The sequence below is a fragment of the Rattus norvegicus genome, chromosome 6 (assembly GCF_036323735.1).
Source record: "Rattus norvegicus strain BN/NHsdMcwi chromosome 6, GRCr8, whole genome shotgun sequence".
Taxonomy (NCBI): domain Eukaryota; kingdom Metazoa; phylum Chordata; class Mammalia; order Rodentia; family Muridae; genus Rattus; species Rattus norvegicus.
This window is the reverse complement of record NC_086024.1, coordinates 11,086,206-11,110,111: the sequence shown is the minus strand read 5'-3', so window position 1 is coordinate 11,110,111 and position 23,906 is coordinate 11,086,206. Positions and strand designations below refer to the sequence as shown.

The following is a 23,906-nucleotide window of genomic DNA, read 5'->3' as shown; positions in this document are numbered from 1 at the left end:
ATTTCTCTGAGGTGGGGTCTTTCTCTTAGACAGACCTATAGTTTTGTGATATGACTATTTTTGTCATCCAGCTTGCTCTGGGGAAGGCTGAAATTCTCACTGAGTCACTATGCTTCCTGCCATTCATGTGGGGTGATGGCTAGCTTTAACTGGTCATCTGACACCACTTGGAATAATCGGAAAGTGAGTTTTAATGAGGGATTGTCTATATTGACTTGGCTTCTGTACCATGTCTCTGGATGATTGCTGTAATTTAGGCAATTGATGTGGAAAGTTCCAGTGCAGTGTTTGTAAGCACAGTTCTCTAGGCATGGAGTCCTCAACTGCAGAACACTGGATACATCAAGCTGAACAAAAGCAAACCAGTGAGCATGCCTGGTTTTTTGTTTTTTTTTTATTTCTTCTCTTGGCTGGATGTGATGTGAGAAGCTGTTTGGAGTTTCAGCCTTGACTTCCCTGCTATTATGGGCTGCAACCTGAAATCGTGAACTGTGATAAACCTCTTTTCCCATAAGGTACTTGTCTGGGTATTTTCTCATAGCAACAGGAAGGGAACAACCACATGTTGGTTCTGGAGATCCAAACAATGCTCCTCTTTCTTGTGTTACAAGCACTTTAATCACCGAGCCTTTTCCTTTGCCCTTCTCTTCATTTCTCATGAGATCCAGGGAAGCTTACTGTTTTCATATGTAAGGCCAGGACTGCAACCTGGTTCTCAGACTCTTCTGTTGGGTACAGCATTTTTTCCTTGAATCTGGTGAGTGGATCTGTATGGTTTGGTCCTTGCCAGGGAGAAAGTGATGAGTGAATCTTATGAGGTTGCCAAGATGCCTCTCTCACAGGTCCACCAACATTCTGCTTTCTACTCACATCTCCATATCCCAGCTAGATGAGGGAAGAGCTTATAGCCTCCTGAACCAGCCATTATCTGTGGGTTGATCACCATGGGTGAGCTTGTGATTAAATCACAGTGGAACATTTATGCAATGTCTGCTGAAGAGGAAAACATTTGTTACTTTGCTGCTCTCACTCTGAAAACAGTCACTGCTTCTCTCTTACTGCACAAACAGAAAACCTCCATGTTAGGTCCACATCTTCATTAAGGGGTAGTGTGTGCTAATTTTGGCTCTTTGCAGACTAGATGACTGGGGCACGGCACTTGTCCTAGCTTGGGTGTGTGTACCATCCAAGGCAGGCATCACCTGCCAATTTATTGCTCTTCAGTCATGAGCCCGGCAAGCCTGGTGAGCCCAAGGATACTTTCTTTATACAGTCAAGCCCTCACAGAGGATATTAGTCTCCCCAGGAGTCAAGGGCTTGCAGCACTTGGCTAGAATATATCTAGGAGCTTACAGACTAACATACTATACAGATGTTAATGTCGATGATGTGAGTGGGTGTATAGAAGTGATGAGAAAAATGTAGCTTTTCCACAACAAGTGTTACAGAATGAGAGGGAAGCTAGTGATGCGGCCACTGAACCTGCATCACAACCAGGTGGCTCTAAAAGAGAAATGACCCTACCATTTCCTCCTTCCGTCCTTCTTCTATCCTTCCCATCTCTGCTACAATGTATTGGGGATCTCTCTCCTTATGTATTAAGGATTCAATGCTAATGAAAACTTGGTTACCATTGTGGAAAAAAGGAAAGGAAAAAGGCAGGCAGGCAAGGAGAGAGGGAAGAAGGGAGGGAGTAAAAGAGAGTGTGAGTCTGCTCCATGCCCTGTTTACTTTTGTGGCCTATACATCCTCTGGCCAATTCTTATGGAGATGGTGGCTTTATTGTGTGTCCTCCCCTAGGCATAACTGCCAGTCTAAATGAATCTTTATGGACAGAGCCAGAGCTGGAGTGAGAAACAGAAGTGTATATATAGGTCCTGCTTTGTATATAAGGGCTTTTCTACTGCCCTTCCATATTCTACTGCCCAAGCTGTCTCTAGGTATTCTTGAGCTGTCTGCCTCTATAAACCTGTTCCCATAGCCAGTGACTCTCAGGCTTTGATGAGGTGGTTTTGTTTATTTGCATAGTTCCATAATAGCAGGACTGGTTGTACAGGGGCTGAGCTTCGGCTGGCTGGAATATTTTAGTGCACCTCCAAGACCATGGAAGTTAAAGCCCAGGGAAAGAGAGCTTGATGTGGAAATGAAGGGGCCCCTTATGTAGCAGGCTTCCTTATCGCATAAATAGATCTTGCTCTTCTGTTACAAAAGTAGCATTGAGAGCCCCATATTTGTGAAGCTTACAGGTATGGAATCTATCACTTGATGGCTGAAAGAGATCTTAGGGGAGTTAGAGGGTTTGTCCCCCCCACCCCCCACCCCAGATCATCACTCTGAAGTACATTTGCTAATTTTGTTTTTCAGATGGAGAAACATGGAAGGGTTAATACATCACTGTCTAGGGGTGGGGTGGGGGAGAAGTCACTAGGAGTGAGGAAGAGACTGGTGCTAATCTCCACTCTCTCGCATCCTTCTGTGGACTGTTCTCCTATCTGAGTTTTAGGAGGAAACAGAGGCTAGTCTTACTTCAAAATTAATGAGATGGGGATACTTATAAGAACTATTCTAAGCAAATTATATTACAGAGAATCTGCAGGAGTGTGTGTGTGTGTGTGTGTGTGTGTGTGTGTGTGTGTGTGTGTGTCTGTATATAGACAAATAGTTGAAGCACAGAGATCACTGGGCAGTCTAACCAATTGGTGAGCTCTGGGTTGAGAGACTCTGTCTTTAAAAAATTGGAAAACATCAAGGAAGGAGCTAGATATTGACCTCTAGCTTCCACATGTGCATTCAGACATGTACTCATATTCTCACACACGTTTACACGCACACATCTACACTAGACACATATAATAAGTAGAAGCAAGCAGAGAAAAGTGCTAATTACTCTGGAAAGAATATAAAACCTGACCACACTGCTAGGAATCTTTAAATCAGCTAATTTCTTCTCTGATAGAAAAGAAGGAAGCTTTATGCATGGGGAGGAAAGGTTAACAGTATAAAATATCGCCAAAATTATAATCACAAGAGGTTCTTGCCTTTGGGAGCAATCATGCTCAGATGGAAATCTCACCTCGAATTGCCATGTTATCTTGGAGTTGACAATACTAAGAAAAGTCGGATTTGGAAGACTGGTTACCGATGAAATAAACAATTTTGTAGTCTTCATCATGTCCAAGCATCTTAGTAGTTATGGCAACATCCTGAGATGCAATGCTGACAGCCCAGAAGATAGCTAATAATTTCATCTTAATAATCATTGTTCCATGTAAGAAGCCTAGATTCTTTTTTTTTAATCCCCCCCCCAGAAGCCTAGATTCTTGATGAGTATCTTCTATACCATGGTTGTGTGGGAAGTACATGGAGGATGAATCAGGGTAATGGAATGGCCCAAAATAATTCCAATTACATGCACCTTTGTGGCCCAAAGTTAAACAACAGGATTTTCATTGGCTTTCAACTGTTGTCACCAAGCCTGCTAATGGCTTAAGGCAACTGGCCATTAGCAGGCCTCCTTTGAGTACAGCTTGCTGTAGGATATTCCACAATCCAGTCACCACTATCACACCAATCTGCTGCTCAGGAGTCCTGAAGAGCTTATTGTTTCTCACACTATTAGACTAAGCTTTTCCTGCCTCTGGTTCACCTCCAATTTTGCTTAGCCACACACGTCAAAATCTAGTCATGCTGCTTGACTGTGTATGGTCTCCTTTCCCCTGGGGCTCAGTATCCCCTTATTTATGAGCCTTTCATATTGCATGTATTTACTTGCTAATTTTTTCACACAGGTAATTTCTTCCACTCCATCTTCTTCTGTCTTTCTAAACCACGTGATTGCCCCAATCCATTGTGTTATTCTACAACTTTCCTGGCTTAGGGCACTGGCTCAATCCTCTCATACACAACCAGTACCATAACCTCTACAGACAATGTCATGTTCAGGAGAGTAGCTTTTCCCTTGAAGAGTGACCCACAGATATCTCCTAGATCCTACATAGAACTCTCTACTCTATGCTTTTTCAGTCAGCCTTCTCCCAATATTAATTTCTTTGATATATGTATATATAGACATCATGTATATTCTCTCAAATATATATTTGACAGCATCATCATTGCCTGATATAATTCAAATATATATATATATATATATATATATATATCCATCCAATGAGAATGTGAGCTCCATGAAGGCAGAGGTTCATTTGACTTGCCATATATGATATGTATAAGAAAGCCTTGTATACAGTATATCCTTGTTTATTTTTAATGAATTATTGAATGAGTTCTTACTGACTGAACAATTCATAATCCAAATGATGAACAGATATAGAGGGACCATGAATATGATAGCCACCATTTCTAAAATGTAATCTTTGTGGCTTTTTTCCCCAGCCACCACAGACAGGATTGTATGGCTGAGGACCAAAAGTGCCAGAGTGATCCATTTTACAGAAACAGTGTGTATTACTGTCAGAAAAGCCCTATAACCAGGACAGGGGATAAAACAGCCTGGACTGCTGAGGGGAGTGTCTGTAAGAAATCTCCTGGAAAGGTATCAGCTGTAGAAAGCCAATAGCCTGGGAGCCACCATAAGGTATTTTAGAAGAGGTCTAGTGGCTCTGAGTCTAATGACATCTGAGTGGAAGATGGCCGTCAGTGGCGGCTTGGGAGAAGGGCCTAAGACAGTGTGACGTGCTTACTAAATAGAATTAGAGTTTATTGAGTAGCAAAGACCACCACAGAGCTGCCTGGAAATTACATTGACAAGATGCAAATGGAAGAGAATATTGTAGAAACATTATTTACTGATCAATAGATAATCTTTCATACATAAAAGGTCAGCTCCAGGAAGGCAAAGCAGTAAAAAAGAAAAAGAAAAAGAAATACAGCCTGCAAATAAAATATTGATTTTAAAAAATCCATTCAGATGAATCCTTCGGTGCATATTCTTCTGGTTAAAGAGCTTTTCCTCATTTATAAGCTCTTTTTCTTAACTACTTCAGGTTCCTCTGTGAAGCATGAAGGCACTGATGAAGAGTGCTGATTTCTAGCTGTCCTGAATTCTGTGCTGTCAATAAACAGCATGAAATGGAATCAACACGGAGCACTTCAGAACAACATGTCTAAGTGTGTGCACAGCAATTAGGATGCTTAAGTCAAATGGCGTCTCATACCGCCCCCTGGTAATAGTTTTGCTTTTGGCTGAGTGGATGCTAAATATTTATCCTGGCTTAGGAAAGCAAAAACCAAAACAACATTAGAAACAAACAAACAATAGTTGAACTCTAAGCATCACTGAGTCCTCATCCATTCTGTGCTTTTCCTTTGTCTTGAAGCAAGTTTTCATCATCCCAAAGAATATGTGAAATTCTTGTCTCCATCACGACTTGGCTGCTGGATCACAAAGCGTTTGATGACTGCTGCTATGACAGGAACAAGCATAGAAGGATGTGTGCTAGGGACTGACCTCTACCCCTTCCCTGCTCATCCCTTCAAGTCCTAATCCTCCCTGTGACTATACATGGAGAGAAAATATTTAGGAGACGATTCAGCTTTGCTGAAGTGATAAGACTGGGTTATCCCTATTGGGTTCGTCTCTAGAGGAGGAAACATCCGACCTCGCTCTTACCCATTCTTGCTTCTTTTGCATGCGTGCCCTCTCTGCCATCTGAGGATGAGATGACAGAGGCTATGTACAAGCCAGGATGAGACCTGGGAGAGTAGCATAATCTTTCATTATCTTGATTTTGGACTTCCTAGCCTCCATAATTCAAATAAACTTTTGTTTAAGCAAGTCCATCTTGTGTATTTTAGTATGGTTGCAGATCTGACTAACACAGAATGGAAGCTTAACTGGAATTGTTTCCCTGAAAGAACCTTTTAGATGAGAGATTTCACTGTGCATTTGTGTGATCTTAGTGGCCTGGAAACTATTTCAGAAGAGCAGCAGTCTAAGCCATGGTCAGGTGTATTTCTGGTTGAAGTGCTGTTGAAGGGCGGAGTTGTTTAAACCTGCAGGGGGTATCATGTGTGAACTGCGTGCTGACATGGTATGCAAATCTGGGGAAGGTTTAGTTTTGCTAGGAGCTGAAAGGCTTAAGATATACAATTCCTATTTCAAGTTCCTTATGGTGGGGGGGGGGCACAGGACTCCATAGGTAAGAAGATTCTATATGGTATAGAATTATATCATTACTATGCACTGGATGTTTCCCTCAGATTTATGATGAAACCCTACAACACAGTGTGATGTCATAAAATCATGTGTAGAAATGGGATGCTTGTTCTTCTCTCTTTACATATAATACTTCTAAAAATGAAGTCATGTGAACACCCAATAGAAAGAACACACCCTTTCAAAGAACTGACCCCTGAGCACCTGGTGTTAGATTTCTAACCTCTAGTCAATTGAAACATACTGAGTTATTATTTCAGCTACTAGCTTATAGTATTCTGTTGTAGCAGTATGAACAGATCAGGACAATATTTTACTGTGGGTTTTTTTTGGGGGGGGATCTTTTGACAATAATGCAATCTCTCTAAATTTCTTACTAGATATCTTTCCCTGGAAAGCAGGTTTAATATACTGAGGAATAATCTCGCTAAACACAATATGGCTGGAACCAGCTACTGTTATCTGTCTGTCAACAGCCACAGGAAACAGATAGGATCAATATAGAACTCATTTGAGCAAAGGGATTTGAGTAAATTCCCAGGTTGTGTGTCCATGGGTTTCATGGGAAAGACTGGTTTAGTCTTTCCTTGATAATGACTCAAGAGCACTGATCACGTCAAAGTCACAAAGGTCATGAAGAAGAGACTCAGCTTGATGACAAATGACACAGGTTTTATTTCCTCTGAGGTTAAAGGTTGAGCTTTGTTTTTTCTATTCTACTGATAGTCTCCTACTTCCTTCTCTTGTTGTGCAGTGAATTCCATATCCACATCTTCCAAGTTCCTCCTTTGTTGAGAGTCCCCATAATGAAGAATGAATGGTGATAGGCATGATGTGTGGGCCAATATTAGTCCAATTCTAGTTTTATTTTTGGGGGACTTATGTTTGAAGTAAGACTTTACACATGACAGGCAAGCACTCTACAACTGAGCTATATTCCCAGCTCCAGACTCAAATTCTGGATGGTTAGTTTCAGAGTTTGGAACGGTTCCTTTCAGTCCTCATTTATCTGCTATGTTTTGCTCTTTTTGAAATGTGTGCATAAAGTTTTCCTCACGAGTCTCTTCTCTGCACTAGACTAGTAACTTGCAGAGGACCACAGTGGCTCAGTATCCTCTTATCATACTTAGTAACTGTAGTTAGTGTGGACCAAAATTTAGGGCCACAGAATGACGTTACTAGCAGCTAATATTTACTGAATATTTATGGTGATAGGTGTGATAGGACCAAGGTTCTTCCTTCTTGTCCCTGATGCAGCCATTTAAGATCTGATACAGAGGTGACTCCCAATTCTCTTATACTCCTTCCTATGGGAAAGTTAGAAAATTTTCCAGCTCTGCTCTAGGGACTTGAGGTTAAGTTGACCCAGCTAACTGATGCTTTGTGCTTCTGCTAAACTTTTTGCTTCTTGTCTTTTCCCCTGAACTGGCAACAAGGATATGGTTTTTGCTTTTAAAAGCTCCCAGCAGAAAGCACTCAGGGCTACTAAATGAGAACTGTTTCTCTTCGGCCAGTCACCAGATGGCCTTATAAAGACTCTGATTTTGACAGTGGGGTCTTTGCCCCCTGACAAAAGGCGCAGTGAAAACTTTGTATGTACTTGGATTGAATGCAAAGGTGTCTGTCCTCAGACCCATTTTCCTTTCCTGTGTCACAGCTCTATATCATGACTACAGTGTCTAATGTCAAGAACTGACACATATTTCTCTGCCTCTTGAATTCAGACTGGTTCTGTGAAATTCCGTATCTAATAAAATGCACCAGAAGAGATGGCGTATTATTCAGGGTATATGCTGAAGAAGCTTGTACTTCAAATCTCTCCCTTGGAACTCTGGGATCTCAGTGCACTTAAGCCTACCCTAGCATGGTGGAAGTGATCATTACTGGGAAGAGAGCTGAGTCATTCTAACTGGGACCATCGAGAATGCTCCGCCCCAGATGACTTGCTGTCTTGCTAGAGATGCACAAGAATGTTTAGCTGATGTCAGGAAAACCAAGTCCTGGTCAACAAATCTATTTGGTTGAACAACTGAGACAAGTAAAAAGTGATAGATGGTTATTGGTTTAAGCCTCTAGGCAGCATAACAACCTATATGTATTATTATTTCCATTCTTTTAATGAGGAAACAAGCTATGAGGTATGAGGTATTAAGTCCTTGCCTCTAACATAAAGCTAGTGAACAGATTCAGAAAGTTTAACTCCAAGGTCTAGATTCTTTCTGCTACTTTGTAAGATCTCATCATAACATTCAAGTATCTGTCAAGCTCTCAGCTAAAGTAAGTCTTTCAAGTATAGGAAACTGTTTTTGCTGATGGAGACAGGCCATAGAATGGAGTTCGGATATCAGAAATCTCTCTGCTGATAAAATGCCATGACAGCTATTGACCAAAATGTACAAAACAAAGCACTGCAATTTATCTGAGAAAACTACTTATATGCAAATTAGTGAGACAAATAGTATCTTTGAAGTCAAGGTTACAGAATGAAAGAAAGCTGAAAGTTTAACTGCATCTAATTGACCCTAAATTATGATCGAGTTCTGCAGACACTCTGCATGACAATCCTGTAAATGTGAAAGACATCCTTCACTTGAAAATAAAACAAAATGCTGTTGCATTAGTGTACTTTGCTTATTTAACAAAACTAAACTCACTTCCAACCCTCTACCTTTGCTTTGGTCACTCTTGCCTGTCCTCAATGAAAAAGCAATTATTCCTCATAATAGCAACTGGAGATTTTACTAAAATAAGAGTGCACAATTTAGTATCAGGAGGAGTATTATAATGTATGAACTCTTACAGATATCTGAGACTGGGGAGATTCTGGAAGGCCTCCGGGTTGATGTACAGAAGATTGTTGGCCTTTTCAATCCTACTGTAAAAGAGGAAGGTGTGTGTAAGTGACTTGAATGGCAAGGAGTGTCATTTATTTTTCATATTATGCAGAGTACATCATCAAATAATTAAGTCATTCATCCATGCATCCATGCATCCATCTATCCATCCATGCATCCATCCATTCATCTATCCATGTACCCATCCATCTATCCATCCATCCATCTATCCATGTACCCATCCATCTATCCATTCATCCATCTATCCATGCATCCACCAATGCATCCATACATCCATCTACCATCCATTCATCTATCCATCCTTCAATGCACACATACATACAATTATCCATCTAACCATGTACCTATCCATCTATCCATTCATCCATATATCCATGCATGCATCCATCCATGCATCTGTCCATGTATCATTTCATCAAATGCAGTACCATTTATTATAGAAATCTGTGCAAACTGAGTATCAATCCTGTCAATTTAACACTTAGCACTTGGTCCCTGCTCTCTAGTCTAACTTTAAGCATGGGAGAGCTGATGATTTTACTAGTAACAATGTTCAAGAAACAGGGTGAGTTAAGAAGGGGAAAGTGATACTAACATGGGGAACTGAAGTAGGGAACAGTATGCAGAGAAGAAAAGAACATTTAGACCAGCAAGAAAGGGTGAAAAGTTGAGAGGGGGAGAGAAGGGATATAGGTGACACAGCAAAAAACAGACTGGAGAAAAAGAAATGAATTGGCAAAGAAAAAATCTGGTAGTCTGGGAGAAAAGCAAGTAACTTCTGTGTTTGACTTAAAGCACCAAATTTCTGCAGACAGTATCTGGCAGGAGGCCCATTTTGTAGATCAAGGTGGCTTCTCCCAGCTGATGGGGAATGGGGACTTCTGCCCAGTGTTTTTGGCTTGTGTTATGTCCTGATCAATAGTCTGGAAGTGAGTCTGCTCACACTTGGATTCCCGCAGAGAACCTATCCGTTTTCTCATCTTGCTGGATCAATGTATATTTGCAGAGATACTCTGGTTAATTACTTCCTTCCTGTTTCATTAGCTTTTATGTTGCTGTAACCTGTAGCTAACCAGAACTTGGTTACCAGGCAATTAATCATTTAAACACAGCCAGTGTTGCATGGGAATGAATACCTCCCCATGCAAGGAGGAGATGCACGAACTGTCCCATGAGCCCCACTCCCCACTGGATGGATCAAGAGGTGTGTTACACTGTGCCTATGGTTCATTTCTCTGATATGCTTTGTGGACTTTGAGGCCCCATCAGGTCTCTTTTCATAACTATGGCAAGATGAAGACAGATAGAGAGAAAATATAGGAACAAGACATTAGTGAAAAGGGGGAAGCAATGAGGTAGGAGGCAGAATGAGAAGACAGAAGTCAGCAGGATATCATTTCTAAATCACTCTTTAATCTCTGCCTACCTGCCTGTCTCTCTCTCTCTCTCTCTCTCTCTCTCTCTCTCTCTCTCTCTCTCGCATGCACGCATGCACGCGCGCGCGCACACACACACACACACACACACACACACACACACACACACACACACACACCTGATACAACAGTTTTTGTACAGACTCAAATGTATCTCAGCATAAAATATCTTCCGAGTTTTTCTATGGTGAACGATGAGATTATTATTTATTTGCTCAGTTGTTCCTAATTTTATTTGACCACAGATTTCCTTTTCTTTCTTCTTTATTGAACATCCAAAAATTTTTCCTAGGTTCTTAGTAATAAATAGACTATACTTCAAAACTTAAAGTCTCTATGGCCTTTACATCTTATTAATCTTTAAATTGTCTTCTGGTAATTAGAGACAGGTGTGAAACAGAATTAGATCTAGGCATTGCGCAAATATGTAACTAGAATATCAACAAGAGGAAGTAAGTGTGTCTGCTATACTAGCAGAGGAAACAAGGGCCATTACAATGTAATTGGTTTATGCTCATTGGTACTAAATTTAATTGATGTTTATTTTGTCTTTTATTTATCATAACAAGTCTATGAGTGTAGATTTCATTGTAGTGTTTTCAGGTGAAAAAAATGGAGTCTTAGGTGGCCACATGTTTTATTTGAGCCTTCATGCTGTGTATATGGAGAGGCTGTTCTCAAAATAAGTGTATTCAGAATCCACTTCATTGAGTGAAACTTATTTTGGCCTTTGTGGTGTAACATCAACTGAGATGACAGGATGAAGGCGTTTTCCCATAGTCACAAGACAAGGGTTCTAGATCTCATGGCATAAAACAAGAAGAAAACCAACTGAGAGAATCAGTAAACAGAATCAAGCAAATCTTGAGACTGGTTCCTGGATCTTTAGCCCAAGACAGATGACAGTCCCTTTCAGGCTGCTGCTGCTATTTCATTATGATGATCTATGGGTCTGAGAACAGAACAGATTCAGAGTGTCCCAGGAGTGTAAATGAACTTTAAGGCTCTCTCTAATATTCATAAACCTCTTACACACACACACACACACACACACACACACACACACACACACACACACACGTATGTTGCTTACATTTCATGCAACTTGGGTAGGTTGGAGAACACATCTGCCTCTATTACTTCCAAGACATCATTCTGAGAGATCTCTCTGTAGCAAAAGAAAAATAATTCGGGTTAGTTCAGTTCCTCCCCGCCCCCAATAAACATTATAAGGACTCAATTAGAGTCCTGTGCTTAGGAGGATTCATAAGACACAAAACTGCTTTCATTTCCTCAAGTCAGCTGTAGCAATAAGTCTAAACTAATATGCTTGATACTAATGCTTACAGAACAGTGAAGTAATAAACCCGGGGTAGTGGTTCATTTAGAAATTAGACATTCTTTGGTTTGGTACAAACCAAAGCTAGATGGAGACTTACTTAAAGGTATTTTGAGTAATATACTGGATGACATCAAACTAAGTTTCTTAGGTCAGGGGTCAGACAACTTTCTCTGGTCTGGATAGTAACTATCTATTGGCTCTGTGAATCATTAGCTATTTATTGCCTTTGTGGATTATGTACAGATCTGTGTTGAAACTACTACAAACAATGCAGTTCCAACAAAACCATAGGAGATGAACTGTTTGACAATAAAACTTTATTAAAAAATAAGGCTGAATTTGGCTCATAGACTGTGGTTCATTGAACCTGTTCTTGACTCTGGAGTCAAGTTCTCTGTTCAAACCACCTGTGTTGTTTAAGAGTGTAAATGTTCATTCCTGCTTCATCTTCCCTCTCTAGGGATCCACCCTGGTCATTCTTGCTCTCTTTCTTAAAATTATTTTAAAACTTTTTGTTAGAATAAAATAATTGCACTTTCAAAATATTATTTCAATGCATTTGTAACATTAGATCTATATGATATATCTCTATATCTCAATATCTCAATATCTCAATATCTCTATATCTCTATATCTCTATATCTCTATATCTCTATATCTCTATATCTCTATATCTCTATATCTCTATATCTCTATATCTCTATATCTCTATATCTCTATATCTCTATATCTCTATATCTATCTATCTATCTATCTATCTATCTATCTATCTATCTATCTATCTATCTACCTACCCATCCATCCACCCATCCATCCAACCATCCACCCAACCATCCACCCATCCATCCATCCATCCATCCATCCATCCATCCATCCATCCATCCATCCATATCTATCTATCTATCTATCTATCTATCTATCTATCTATCTATCTATCTATCTATCTATCAGTGGAAGACATCTGTAGGGTAGAGACTGCAGTGGTTGGCTGAAGGTAGTAAGTAGCTGCCTCAGAGAGGGATGGAGATAACAGGTAAGGTGGACCTGGGGTGCCAGTGTCATTTTTCATGAGCTGGTGAATGAGGGTTTGTAAATGAAAAGCTCTTACGTAGCAATAGCCCGGAAGGCACGCATTTGATCTTATAAAGGATTGAGTGAAAGAATTGCAAGAAGGGAAGGAGTAGACAAGGGGGAGAATTTAAATCTAAGTGAGATTCACAGGACCCTGTCCTCTGGCAAGATTTTCAGGTTTACTGCCAGCTGAATGTCATGCTCATGCTGATATTGTCTCATTTCAGAACATGTCTACTTAACCAAACTTATGTCTGGATATCTTAATGTTGTTTAAAAATACCCTGGAAATTATTAGCATAAACTGGCTAAGAAACACTCCTGAATTAATTCTTTCAGTAAATAGTTCCTATATCCTAGTGTCAACTTCAGAGAGCAGAGAGTATTGGGAATGGTGCATGTGTCTCTCACCAGATGGGGTTGGACAAAGAGGACAGGGTGCATAGTAGGGAGCTTAGGAAATTCCTAGGTCTCTTTTCAGTTTAACCCCCTTCTCTCTCTCTAGATATTTCCGTGATTCTTTCTTTCTCTCCCTCCCTCCCTCCCTCCCTCCCTCCCTCCCTCCCTCCCTCCCTCCCTCCCTCCTTCCTTCCTTCCTTCCTTCCTTCCTTCCTTCCTTCCTTCCTTCCCCCCACCTCAGATATTGCTGTTCGTTCAATTCAAGGACTTCATTGTATAAACATAGCATCTATGGCAATGGGCAGTAAAGAGAAAGGGACCCTGATGATTTAGAACCACAGAACAAACACAAACAAGTTCTTTTTGCATGTTTTGGATTAGAAAAACAACGCCATCAAAAAACAAGCCCCAGGACAATGGCTTAAACTACAGACAAGACTTACAGTCATTTACTGGGTTTGGTCAAGGTGCCAACCAACAAAGGCACAAAGGAAAACCTTGAACAGACCTCCCGTCTGCTGCAATTCACCAGATGCCTTGCATGAGACTGAACACTTCAGTCTTCTATCTGTTCATTACCCACTAGTCTGTTACCTATTGATAAACATATACTGAATCACCACTAGATACTGTAACATAGAGACAGATGAATAAGATAGTTTCAGGAAGCTCAGTGAGGTCAGACTGGGAGATCAGAAAGTTAAATAATGATAATAACAAAGTGGTGGGACAACAGTAGTATGGGAATTGTTTCAACCGCAGAAAGTTTGAAGAGAAATTTAGTACTAGGCAAGTGAAATAGTTATAAACATTTGGGGGTGGGGCATAATACAGATTTGTTTTAAATAAAAAAATCTCACCCCTTGAGCTATTATAATTGGATTATTCTATCAAGCGTTTTTGTCACTACCATGTGTGTGAAGGTCAGAGAGGAGGCCTGATAGGGTATTGCCAGTCTTGCTTTGAAGAACATTGCAGTCTCAATACCAGCACCAGTACCCAAGGTTTCAGAAGTGTAGAGCATGCGGCTCTCTATTCAGGCCTTTCTAATGGAAACTTGTAGGAATTTTTTCTTTTTAATTCTTTTCTCATATATCCATACTGCAGTTTGCCCTCCCTCCTCTACTCCCAGTCCCTCCCCACCTCCTCCCTTCTCCCACAGATCTATTTCTCTTTTCTTTCAATTCAGACAAGAGCTGGCCTCCCATGGATATCAACAAAACATGGCATATCAAGTTGCAACCTGAGTTTTAAAAGATTCCTGGTGACTGTCAGCTTTTAACACCTGAGAGGTTCATTGCTAAGACTTAGACTGGTTCAAATGTCCAAAGGTTCATTTGCTGGAAATTTGGTCTCCAGTATGGTCACGGTTAGCGTCCATGTAACTGGAAGGAGTAGGACTTCATGGGAGATGATGAACTGGGTTCTGATTGCCTGTGTGGAGGATTTAGTGCTTGCGTTAAGGAGTGCACTAGGTATTTTAAGGCTAGATTAGCTTCCTCCTGAGTGGGTTGTTACAAATCGCCCCGTTGCTCCCTTCTGCACACGGTGGCTTCTTTTCTGCCCCTTCTATGTTGTGAGTCAGCCAGACGGTGGCCCGTGGTAGTTTGACTTTCTAGTCATCAGAATTGTGAGACAAAAACTTTTACTGCTATTTATATCAGGTGTTCTGTTATAGCAAGACTAAATGGACTAACACTCAAAGAATGTTTTCGTTTTTAAATGAAGGAGATGTTCTCCAGATTCACTCCCCTATCAATGAAGATTCTTCTCCGATTGATGTAGTTTGTTTTTCCTTGATTGGGTATGTTAGGGCAGCCAATCACATAAACATATTTGGAGTAAAATATCATTTCTTTACTACCACCAGAATGAATTTAATTTTCTGTCCTTCCCATAACCTAGGGGATCATAGACTTTATCAGTGAGCCTTGCGTGTCACATTGGATTCTAGAGGTGACTTACATGGTTTAAATAAGTTCATGATTTCCTTAGAGAGCTTCTGGAGGATAGTCCCAGAGTTCCATTGACTTTTGGCTTAGTATTCCTGCTCCCAGACAACCCTTCGCTGAAGGAATGAATTAGCTCTGAGTGATTAGGAAAGATTTTTCCATTCACTTTTGAACAATAAAGCGATGATCTTGAAAGTACATGGCAAACGAACTTTCCAAATCAAATTGCATATTAACAGATGTGGGAAGCATCTTGTTCAGCAGAATCTTAAAGTGGGATTGTTAAAAAAGTGGAGAACTAGTTCTAAAGCAAACATTGGCCAAGCAGCATCTGTGTTTTTGGTGGTGACATTGGTGACAAGAATCTAGAGGTAACTAATATGGGTCCTGGGACTTAGCAGGTTTCTAGAGTCCAGTCAGATTCACGAGCTAAGCCTTATCTAGGTTGCCAGATAGGTGGCTAGATAGGTTGGTAGATTATATTTAAATATAATGGTGTATATAGTTAGACATGCTAGCATTCAACATACCCCATATATAAGAATAGAGTAAATACATGTGTATATAATATACATATACTTAGTAACAAAGCATAGTTGTACAGTTTAAAGAAAAAAAAAAAACCTCATCTTGAAACACAACATATATTGCGTGCTTTGCAAATGAAAAGACACATGACATAAAATCTTATATTATATACACATATATTATACATACTAAGATATAGTACATGCTATTATAATATACATATATTATAAAATTATTATAAGAGACATTGTTATAAATGAATATCCTTAACTAATATGTCCTATAATTGTAATGTAATATACATGAGGACACGTTAGTGCAAATACAGCTACATTCCATCATGATACTGTGTATGTAGTACACACTTCCTGTTATTTCCTGTATTCTCATCTAGTCTACTCTCTCAGTTCTGGAAATGCACTCTGCAGTGTAAGGTTAGGAAATGTCAGTGAAAACTCTCTTGAAAATGCCATTCAGAGAAGCTTGTAAAGCTCTTCAAATTCACACTCATACCCTTTCTAGAATCTTTTAAGGATGATTCAGAGGCTTAACATGAGAGCAGGGTTTGAACCCACTCCATCTGACTAATCAGTTACCACTGGAACGCTACTGAGTGTGTGTGTGTGTGTGTGTGTGTGTGTGTGTGTGTGTGTTGATAATAGTCACCTCCAGGGATCCCTAAGGGACTGAGTCATCTGTTGGACAGGAAATCCTTGTCTGATATCAAAATCAAATATTCCTATGCCTACTGGACCATATGCCTCCTCTCCTTCTCTGTTTTTCATCTAGGCTAATGAGTTCAGGAGATTCTGGCCTGAGTAAGCACAGAACTGGGGAGGAGCTGCTGGCAAGTGTCCTAGGCCTTCCTGAGGCCTTACACAGAGAAATCCAGCTTAGTCTTCAACTAAGCTGCTGTATTAATCCAAACCTCAGCTCCATTCTGCCTCCTAGAGTAAGACTGGCCTCCTGTTTCATTGGCCACACACAGAAGATTAGGTAGGACAAGGACCTTGGCATGGATAGCTGCCCCTCCTGGAGCTATAACCAAAGAAGTATGCTACTGCTTTAGGGTCAGTTTAAGTGCAGCAGGTCACTTTTAGAATGAGTTAGAGCCTAAGGCTCCTCAGATGCCTTAGGTGACAGCAGGCAAGTCCCTTTGCTTCCTCGTATGCCAATGAGTCTTTCCTTCTCAGACTCATCGGCATGGCCAGTTTGCTGAGGTTGCTCGAAACACACCCCAAAAGGACACCGAGATATAATCACCCTCAGTGGCTCAGCACAAGTGTACCCACTGGGATCGTATCTTGAATATTGTCATGCATGTATTGGTATATCCCCCACCTTTCTTCACAGCAGCGGAAGAACTGGATGAAAGATCATAATGATAGCAGTTAATATATATTAAGAGTTTATTATGTGCCAGACATTTTTTTTTCTATGTTTGAAACTCACAGCTGCTTCAGAAGGTAGGTGTTATCGCTTACAGAAAAGCAGAGAGAGGTTACCTGATTTTCTCTTAACTGCCTAATTAACTTACACAGTCAACAGGGAGCATGGATCCATTCCTTCTGATGCCTCGGACAGCATAGACCAGAGAGGCACTTTCCAGCGTCTAAAAATGTTCAACTTCAGAAAACCCTGTTACTGCTATTTTAATCTTTAATAGAGCAGATTTGGGGATGGAGCAACAGGCCTATAAAACAACTATATATCATCCCTCCCTCCCTGGTGCATGGCTCCTGAGTTCTGACAAGTCAATATACAAGTTCACATGCAAATTTTCCCCCTACAGATAAATCAAAGTTCCAAGCAGCAACTTATACAAAAAATGTTTTTTTAGTACATCTTTATGCAAGTACAAAACATATAAAACAGAAAAATGAAGGGTTCTTGTCTTCCAAGGATCTGCAATTTAATTGGATAAAAGTCACCTGTATAAAAAAATTATTAGAAAGTTTGAAGTCAGTAGAACGCAAGTGGGGAGAGAGAGGGAGGGATGCCAGGTACCCAGCACAGCCTTTGGTAAGGAGTGTTCTGTCACGTGTTCATTTCCCTACCACATTGTCTCTAAATCTTAGCATTGCTCCAGCTGTGACTTGAGGTCTCTCGTCTTTTCCTGTGAAAGTTCTCTGACTGGCTCCTTCTCACACTCCTTTAGTTGTGTGATGGACCACATGTCACTGGGATACTCTTTCATTTTGGACCACCTTGGTCCCAGGCCTACTGCTGCTCAGGGCATGTTATATCATCTCCTCTGTGAATTGCTTGTTCTAACTACTATTCTGGTACAGGATGATTCTCCTAATCTCCATTGTCTTTCTTCCTCAATCCCTACCCACATCTACTATCACTACTGGTCCATTGGAACAACCCGGGCCTTAGTCCTAGGGTCATTAATGACCGCTTTGTCATTTAATATTTAGTAAGATCTAAATCCTTTCCATTGCTTTTCCACTATTTCATGTCCTCACCCTGTCTCCTGTCTTTGTTATCCTCACTATGGCTTCTTTGCTATCTCCTTCAGCCAGTTCTTAGCAGTCCGAGCTGACTCAGGGGCCATCTTATGGTAATCATGGGTAACTGTTTTCAAACAAATATAATGTGCCCATTTGATTGACTTAAGGAGGTGGCATAGACTCAGGGTTAGTTATAAAAGAAGTATGACAGTGTAACAGGCATCCAGATGTTAGCATGACTGAAATTATGCAAGAGGCACCATTCTGACCTTAGAACTCAGCACATAGGGCTCAATACCTGTCAAAACTGGAACACATACCTAATCCATTAAAGACATAGTCCATAGTTCCAGAATCCAGGAAGGGGCCTAAATGTATTCACTTTGCCTTTGGCTTCTATACTTTGAATTCTTGCTAACTGTTCTTACGACTGAAGTGTGGTTTTGTTCATAAATGACAAAGAATGGTGAGACTCAGGCTGCATGATTTGGGCAAGTTCTCCATGCAGCCACAGGCTGGCAATCCAAACTTTCTATTTGGCTTTAAGAGTGTTTGTGTGTCTTGGCTGAATATCCTCCTAACAACAGAAACAGCAGGGTATCAAGTGGAGAAAAGTGTGGAATGGACACTAGTACACTGAACTGCTCTCCATTTCAACCATGAGTGTGGATGATACCTGTTTCTTAAAGTCATTCGTGGGATTGTTAGGGAAAAGAAACGAGCTTAAAGTAGGAGCTAGGCTTTCTTCAGGTAGAACCAGATTACATTTGGAAGCTAGCAAGGGTGGACAATTATTGTATTATTGTGCGTGCCTGTCAGGAAGTGTTTAAGTAGGAATCCATTGTGTTCTTCATGATGAGAAATCAAGGTAGTAAACAAGGTGACTCTGTGCAGAGCCAAACGGAAAGGGACATTGATTAGACACTTGGTGCTAATGTAAGTTCTTAGCTTTATTAGAGGGCAATGTTGCTGGTGGGAATGGGAGATTGGAGCAGCCAGACACACAGGGTTGCAGTAACCCTCTTCAGGTTTAATACTTGTAAGCTTGAGCTGCATATCCCAGGCTGCAGGGGCAATGGTGCTGCTGATAGTAATTAACCTTTATTAGACATTTGCTGCATAGTAAACACCGTACTAAATGTTCAACACAGGCGATCTCACTAAGTGGCTTTGATGGCTTGTACTTGTCTAGTTTGTAGTCATAAATGAGTGACAATATGCACAGGGAGGCAAGATTGTTCTGGATTCAGATTCTTGCTTCTTATCATTTCCTGGTATGTATGTTATCTGGGACAAATCAGCTAGCACTCATGACACTTGTATATCTCAATAGGAATACATATATGGCTGATTAGAGATTTTGTAAGAAGCATGGAGATAATATAAGCTGTGGAATATATTTCTAGCTATCTTCTAAAAATCTACTCACTCCCTCTCACTTATTGATGCTTAGCTACATATGTCTCCCCTTGCCTTCCTCCATCCCTCCTCTTCCTCTCTCCCTGCTCTCTCACCTCTCAACAGTATTGGAGACTGAATACTACACCACTAAGCTAGATACTCAGCCTTTTAAATAGTATTTTTTGACTCGTCTTGTTTGGCCTCTCGTACTGTTTCAGCCGAGGAGCTCAGTTTGCAGGAATGTGCCACCACATCTATTTCTTAGCCAATCTTGCTTAAACTTGTTGCTCTTAGAGAAAACAGACCAAGCCCCAACCTGTGAAGAGAAGGGACTGCTACTACTTACTCTGCCTCCTTTCCCCTTGGCACCTGGAGGTGCACATGAAAGCCTTAAAGGTCTAGTACTGATGACGATGTCATGCTGCCACTGCCCTGGAATTCTAAGCAAAATGCATTGGGAGCACTTAGATCGTGAGGTAAGAAAGAAGCCCCTGACATTTTGCTCCTTCTTGTCATCTACCCAACCTAAAGTAAGAGGCTAATAACCAGGGTGAAGCCTAGTGTTTGATCAAACAATGCTCTTCCTGTGAGGGTTAGGGGAGGTTTTACATCTGCCATTGGGTGAAACATGAACATACCCAATGGTGCTAAATACATTCTTACTTACGGGCTGATTAGCGGAATGTTTGGTCAAGTAGAAGAAAACAATGACAAAATCCTCTTGACTAAATTTATGCTTGACCTCATTTATCCAGAAGCCACTCACCCAAAGTGACAGTGTTTACTGCTTGTGACCGAGTTGCCTGGCCACTTACAGTGAACACAGGCAAGAACTGGATGCTGCTCATTGAATTACACAGAAGCTCTTGGATTCTTTCCTTCCCTTTTCAGTTATTTCATGCAAAAGCAAAGCAAACCAACAATAACAAAACTGTCTGCCAGCAAAACTACTATTAAAAAACAGTGGCTACTAAATTTAGTAGTGCACAGCCTGGGAGGGTGTTTCGGTTAAGAGACCTGAGTTTCTAGCTGTCTAAAATCCAGAGATGCAGGGCTGCAGGAAGTAAGGTCTTTCCAACAGACGGGTGAGACGAGGGTCCTCACCACTCTGGCAAACCACTGGAGCTGTCTAAAGTCCATTTTCATCTGTAAAATGTTGCAAAGGTCTTCTGTGTCTAAGTGCATGTATCTTTAATTCTTTTTATTGGCCGGGTTGGGCTATTGATTGTCACATGAATAATGCATGGCCAGCACTTGAACAAGACACATGGTGTATGCAGAGGTCACACTGCTTCCTGTCATTTTCATTACTTCACAGAGTCAGGAGACCTGGGTTCTCCTCCTGACTTTGCAACTAATTAACCACCTTCCTGGAGTCAAACCTGTTATCTTCCCGGGCCTCTGCTCCTCATCTATAAAACAACACTGTTGATTCAAATAATCTCTAGGGTCTCTTCTAGCCTCAGAATTTTGTGATTTTAATTATTTCTGTTATTAAAAGGCAGCCAGCCACATCATGGGCAGTTCTCCATGAGAGCCAACTTCCATTTCTAATGGGCTGAGGGGAGGAAGGCCTCCAGGAAGCAGCCTTCTCAAGGGCTCATGGCAGATCTCTTGAGAGCTCTCCTGGGGCAGACCCATGGAAGTGCAGCACCAGGGTCTCAGCAGCAGCCCTGGGCTAGACGAGACCCAAGAGCAGGAGCCATGACTCTCTTTAAGAGAGCATATATTTTATTGTCAACTTAGCAGGTTTTTCATTGATGTCTCCAGTAAGCCAGTGTTGTATTTCCTCTTAACCAGAAGTACAAGTGTGCAAATGTGTGTGCCTGCGTGTGTGTATGTGATAATTACTAAGAGCTATCCTGTCCCCTGTTCTTACCTCAAAGCACCTCAAACTCTTCCTTAATATTTTCAGGTTTGTGGTACTTTTTTGCCTTCTATGCCATACCTGTAACAACCCTTGCTTCCCGGCTGATACCCTCCTCTTCAAGCCTCTGTTTTCACTCTGTAATTCATAATTACTTCATATTTTATGTCCTTCCATTTTCACCCTCATTAACTCTTACACTTGGCATGAAAGTGCTTCCTTTATGAGTCACAGTGAAGGAGCCTCACTTGACCACTTGGAATGCTTATGTAATGCCATTGTTCAAGCTGTCCTTTTGACCCTTCAGAAACACAGGAAGGTCAGTTTGGTTCTCATGTAAGCATATGCTGCTTGCGTGTGTGCATGTCTGGGCATGTTTGCCTGCCTGCCTGTATGTGTCTGTGTGTGTTAGAGGAGGAAAAGTTTGTGCACGTAAGTGTAGATGCCCAGAAGTGTCAGATCCCCTTGAAGTTGGAGTTACCAGCACTCAGGACCTGCCTGACATGGGTGCTGGGAAGTCCTCTGCAAGAGCAGCAGGCACTCTCTCTTAAAGCCACCTCTCCAGCCTCAGCCCTGGTATTTTTTGTCATCATTATAGGAGTCTAATCTAGAGCTAAATTCCCCTGGGTGACTTTACTGTATTTGTATTTGTAGGGTGAGCTACAGAGCAGGCATTCTGTGACTATGTGTGAAGAGTGGTCATTTGGTACCTACAGGCCTTGGTGCTCTCTTCAAAAGGGTCCTCATTTGGTCAGGAATTATGTATAGTAAAAATAGACTTTCTCTCTATGAGCAGTGCGGCAAAAAGGAAATCTCAGGCTCATTCTGAGATATCTATTCAAATAATTTCCAGGGAAACCTCTCTGATCACCCAGAATTAAGACATTCCAAGCTCTCAGCTTGTACCTTTTTCACAATAAGACACCAGCGGTTGGTCATAGCAACTGCCCTGCATTTGTAGGTCTGACTGTCACTGTACCACTCCCTTTGTCTCTGGCTGCCCACGTCAGACTTTTCTGACTTTCTCTGTGTATGAGTTGAGGGAACAAGGAGAAACAATGGTTCAGTAGTTTTGACAAGAAATTTCAAATTCCTTTGTCTATCTTTGGATGTCTACAGAGAGTGGTTTCTGACTTCAGGAAGCTTCGAATCCCACAGGAAGTGGCAGTGTCTTCTGCACTGCATTGTGGGCAGAGACGGCTCCTTGCAGTATGCCTTATTAGTGACTCTTACTCATTGATGGTTGGTAGACTAAAGGAATGAGAGAGAAACACTTGTATTGTTAATTTACCTAAGAAGCCTGGCAAAGAACATGAAGGCCAGCTGGTTTTGCCAGCCTATTAAAAAGAGGAGGAGGAACAGTTAGCCCTCTAACTCCCAGCTGGTTTTCTCTCAAGCACAGTGCTGTACCCAGGGTCCCAGGCTCCCTGTGTGCCTGGTTTTCAGCTTGACTCACTCTACTTGTTCATGGGATAGTTTGTCTTCTATCCTTCCTTCTTTCTTTTGTTCTTTCCTCTGCTTTGAAAAGGATTGTTTCGATTATTTTTATGTGAGTATGTGTATCTGAGTTGATGTGTATGAATGATGGATGCTCATACAGGCCAGAGGACAGCATCAGATCCTGGAGCTGGAGTTACATGCGGCTGTAAGCTTCCTGACATGGGTGTTGGGAACTAAACTATAGTCATCTGAAGAGCAAAATGTGCTCGTAGTAGTTGGACAGCCTCTCCAGATCACTCTGCCTTTCGTTTGTTTATTTCTGGACAGGGCTGGCTGACTTCCACTTGCTATGGAACTAGGAGGGTGCTTTCACTTGTTCTCCTGACTTTACCTGCTAAGTTCTGGGATTTCGTAATCATGCCTGGCTTACACAGTACTATAAATTGAATCCAGGGCTTTGAGTATGCTACCCAAGCACTCCACTCACGAACTACACGCCCATCCTAAAGAGAGCAAATGCCCCCGTACAATAAGGCACCTCTGCAGGATCAATCCATGACTTTAGCACCTTACCTTAACCAAGAAAACTGGCCATTCTTGTTCCTTTTCCTTTTCTTAAAAAAAGGTAAGTGTTTGGGGGAGGGGAATAAATATGCTCAGAACAACTGTACTTTTGGTTGAAAGTGGGGCTAATTTATCATATCAAGTCCCGATTTAGATTTCAGAATCCATTTAAATACATTAGTTTTATAATTTGCATATCTAATTATGTTTTTCTCTGTCACCAAGCACAAGCAATCCCTTCCCTCCATCATTGTGTCTTTAAATGTAAGACGTAAGACACAGGAGTTACCATAGCAACATGCTTTCCAATTAGACTGCAATTGCTGACAATCAATATGATTAGACAAGGTCAGCGATGGGGTAAGCCCCACAGTGTTTAAAGTGTATTGCCAATGTGCAGCGAGGGAATGGGAAAGTATT

The 23,906-nt window shown here is 41.2% G+C and overlaps 1 protein-coding gene across 1 annotated transcript in view; it reads right to left on the bottom strand.

Annotated features, from left to right (window-relative positions):
• Window positions 1-23,906, bottom strand: part of Fshr (follicle stimulating hormone receptor) — a 207,960-nt gene that overhangs the window by 50,177 nt on the left and 133,877 nt on the right. Inside the window, exons 3-4 of the mRNA NM_199237.2 lie at window positions 11,560-11,634; window positions 8,976-9,050 (exon numbers count right to left, since the gene is read on the bottom strand). Coding sequence (NP_954707.1) covers window positions 8,976-9,050; window positions 11,560-11,634 — 150 coding nt within the window. The remainder of the gene's footprint in view (window positions 1-8,975; window positions 9,051-11,559; window positions 11,635-23,906) is intronic.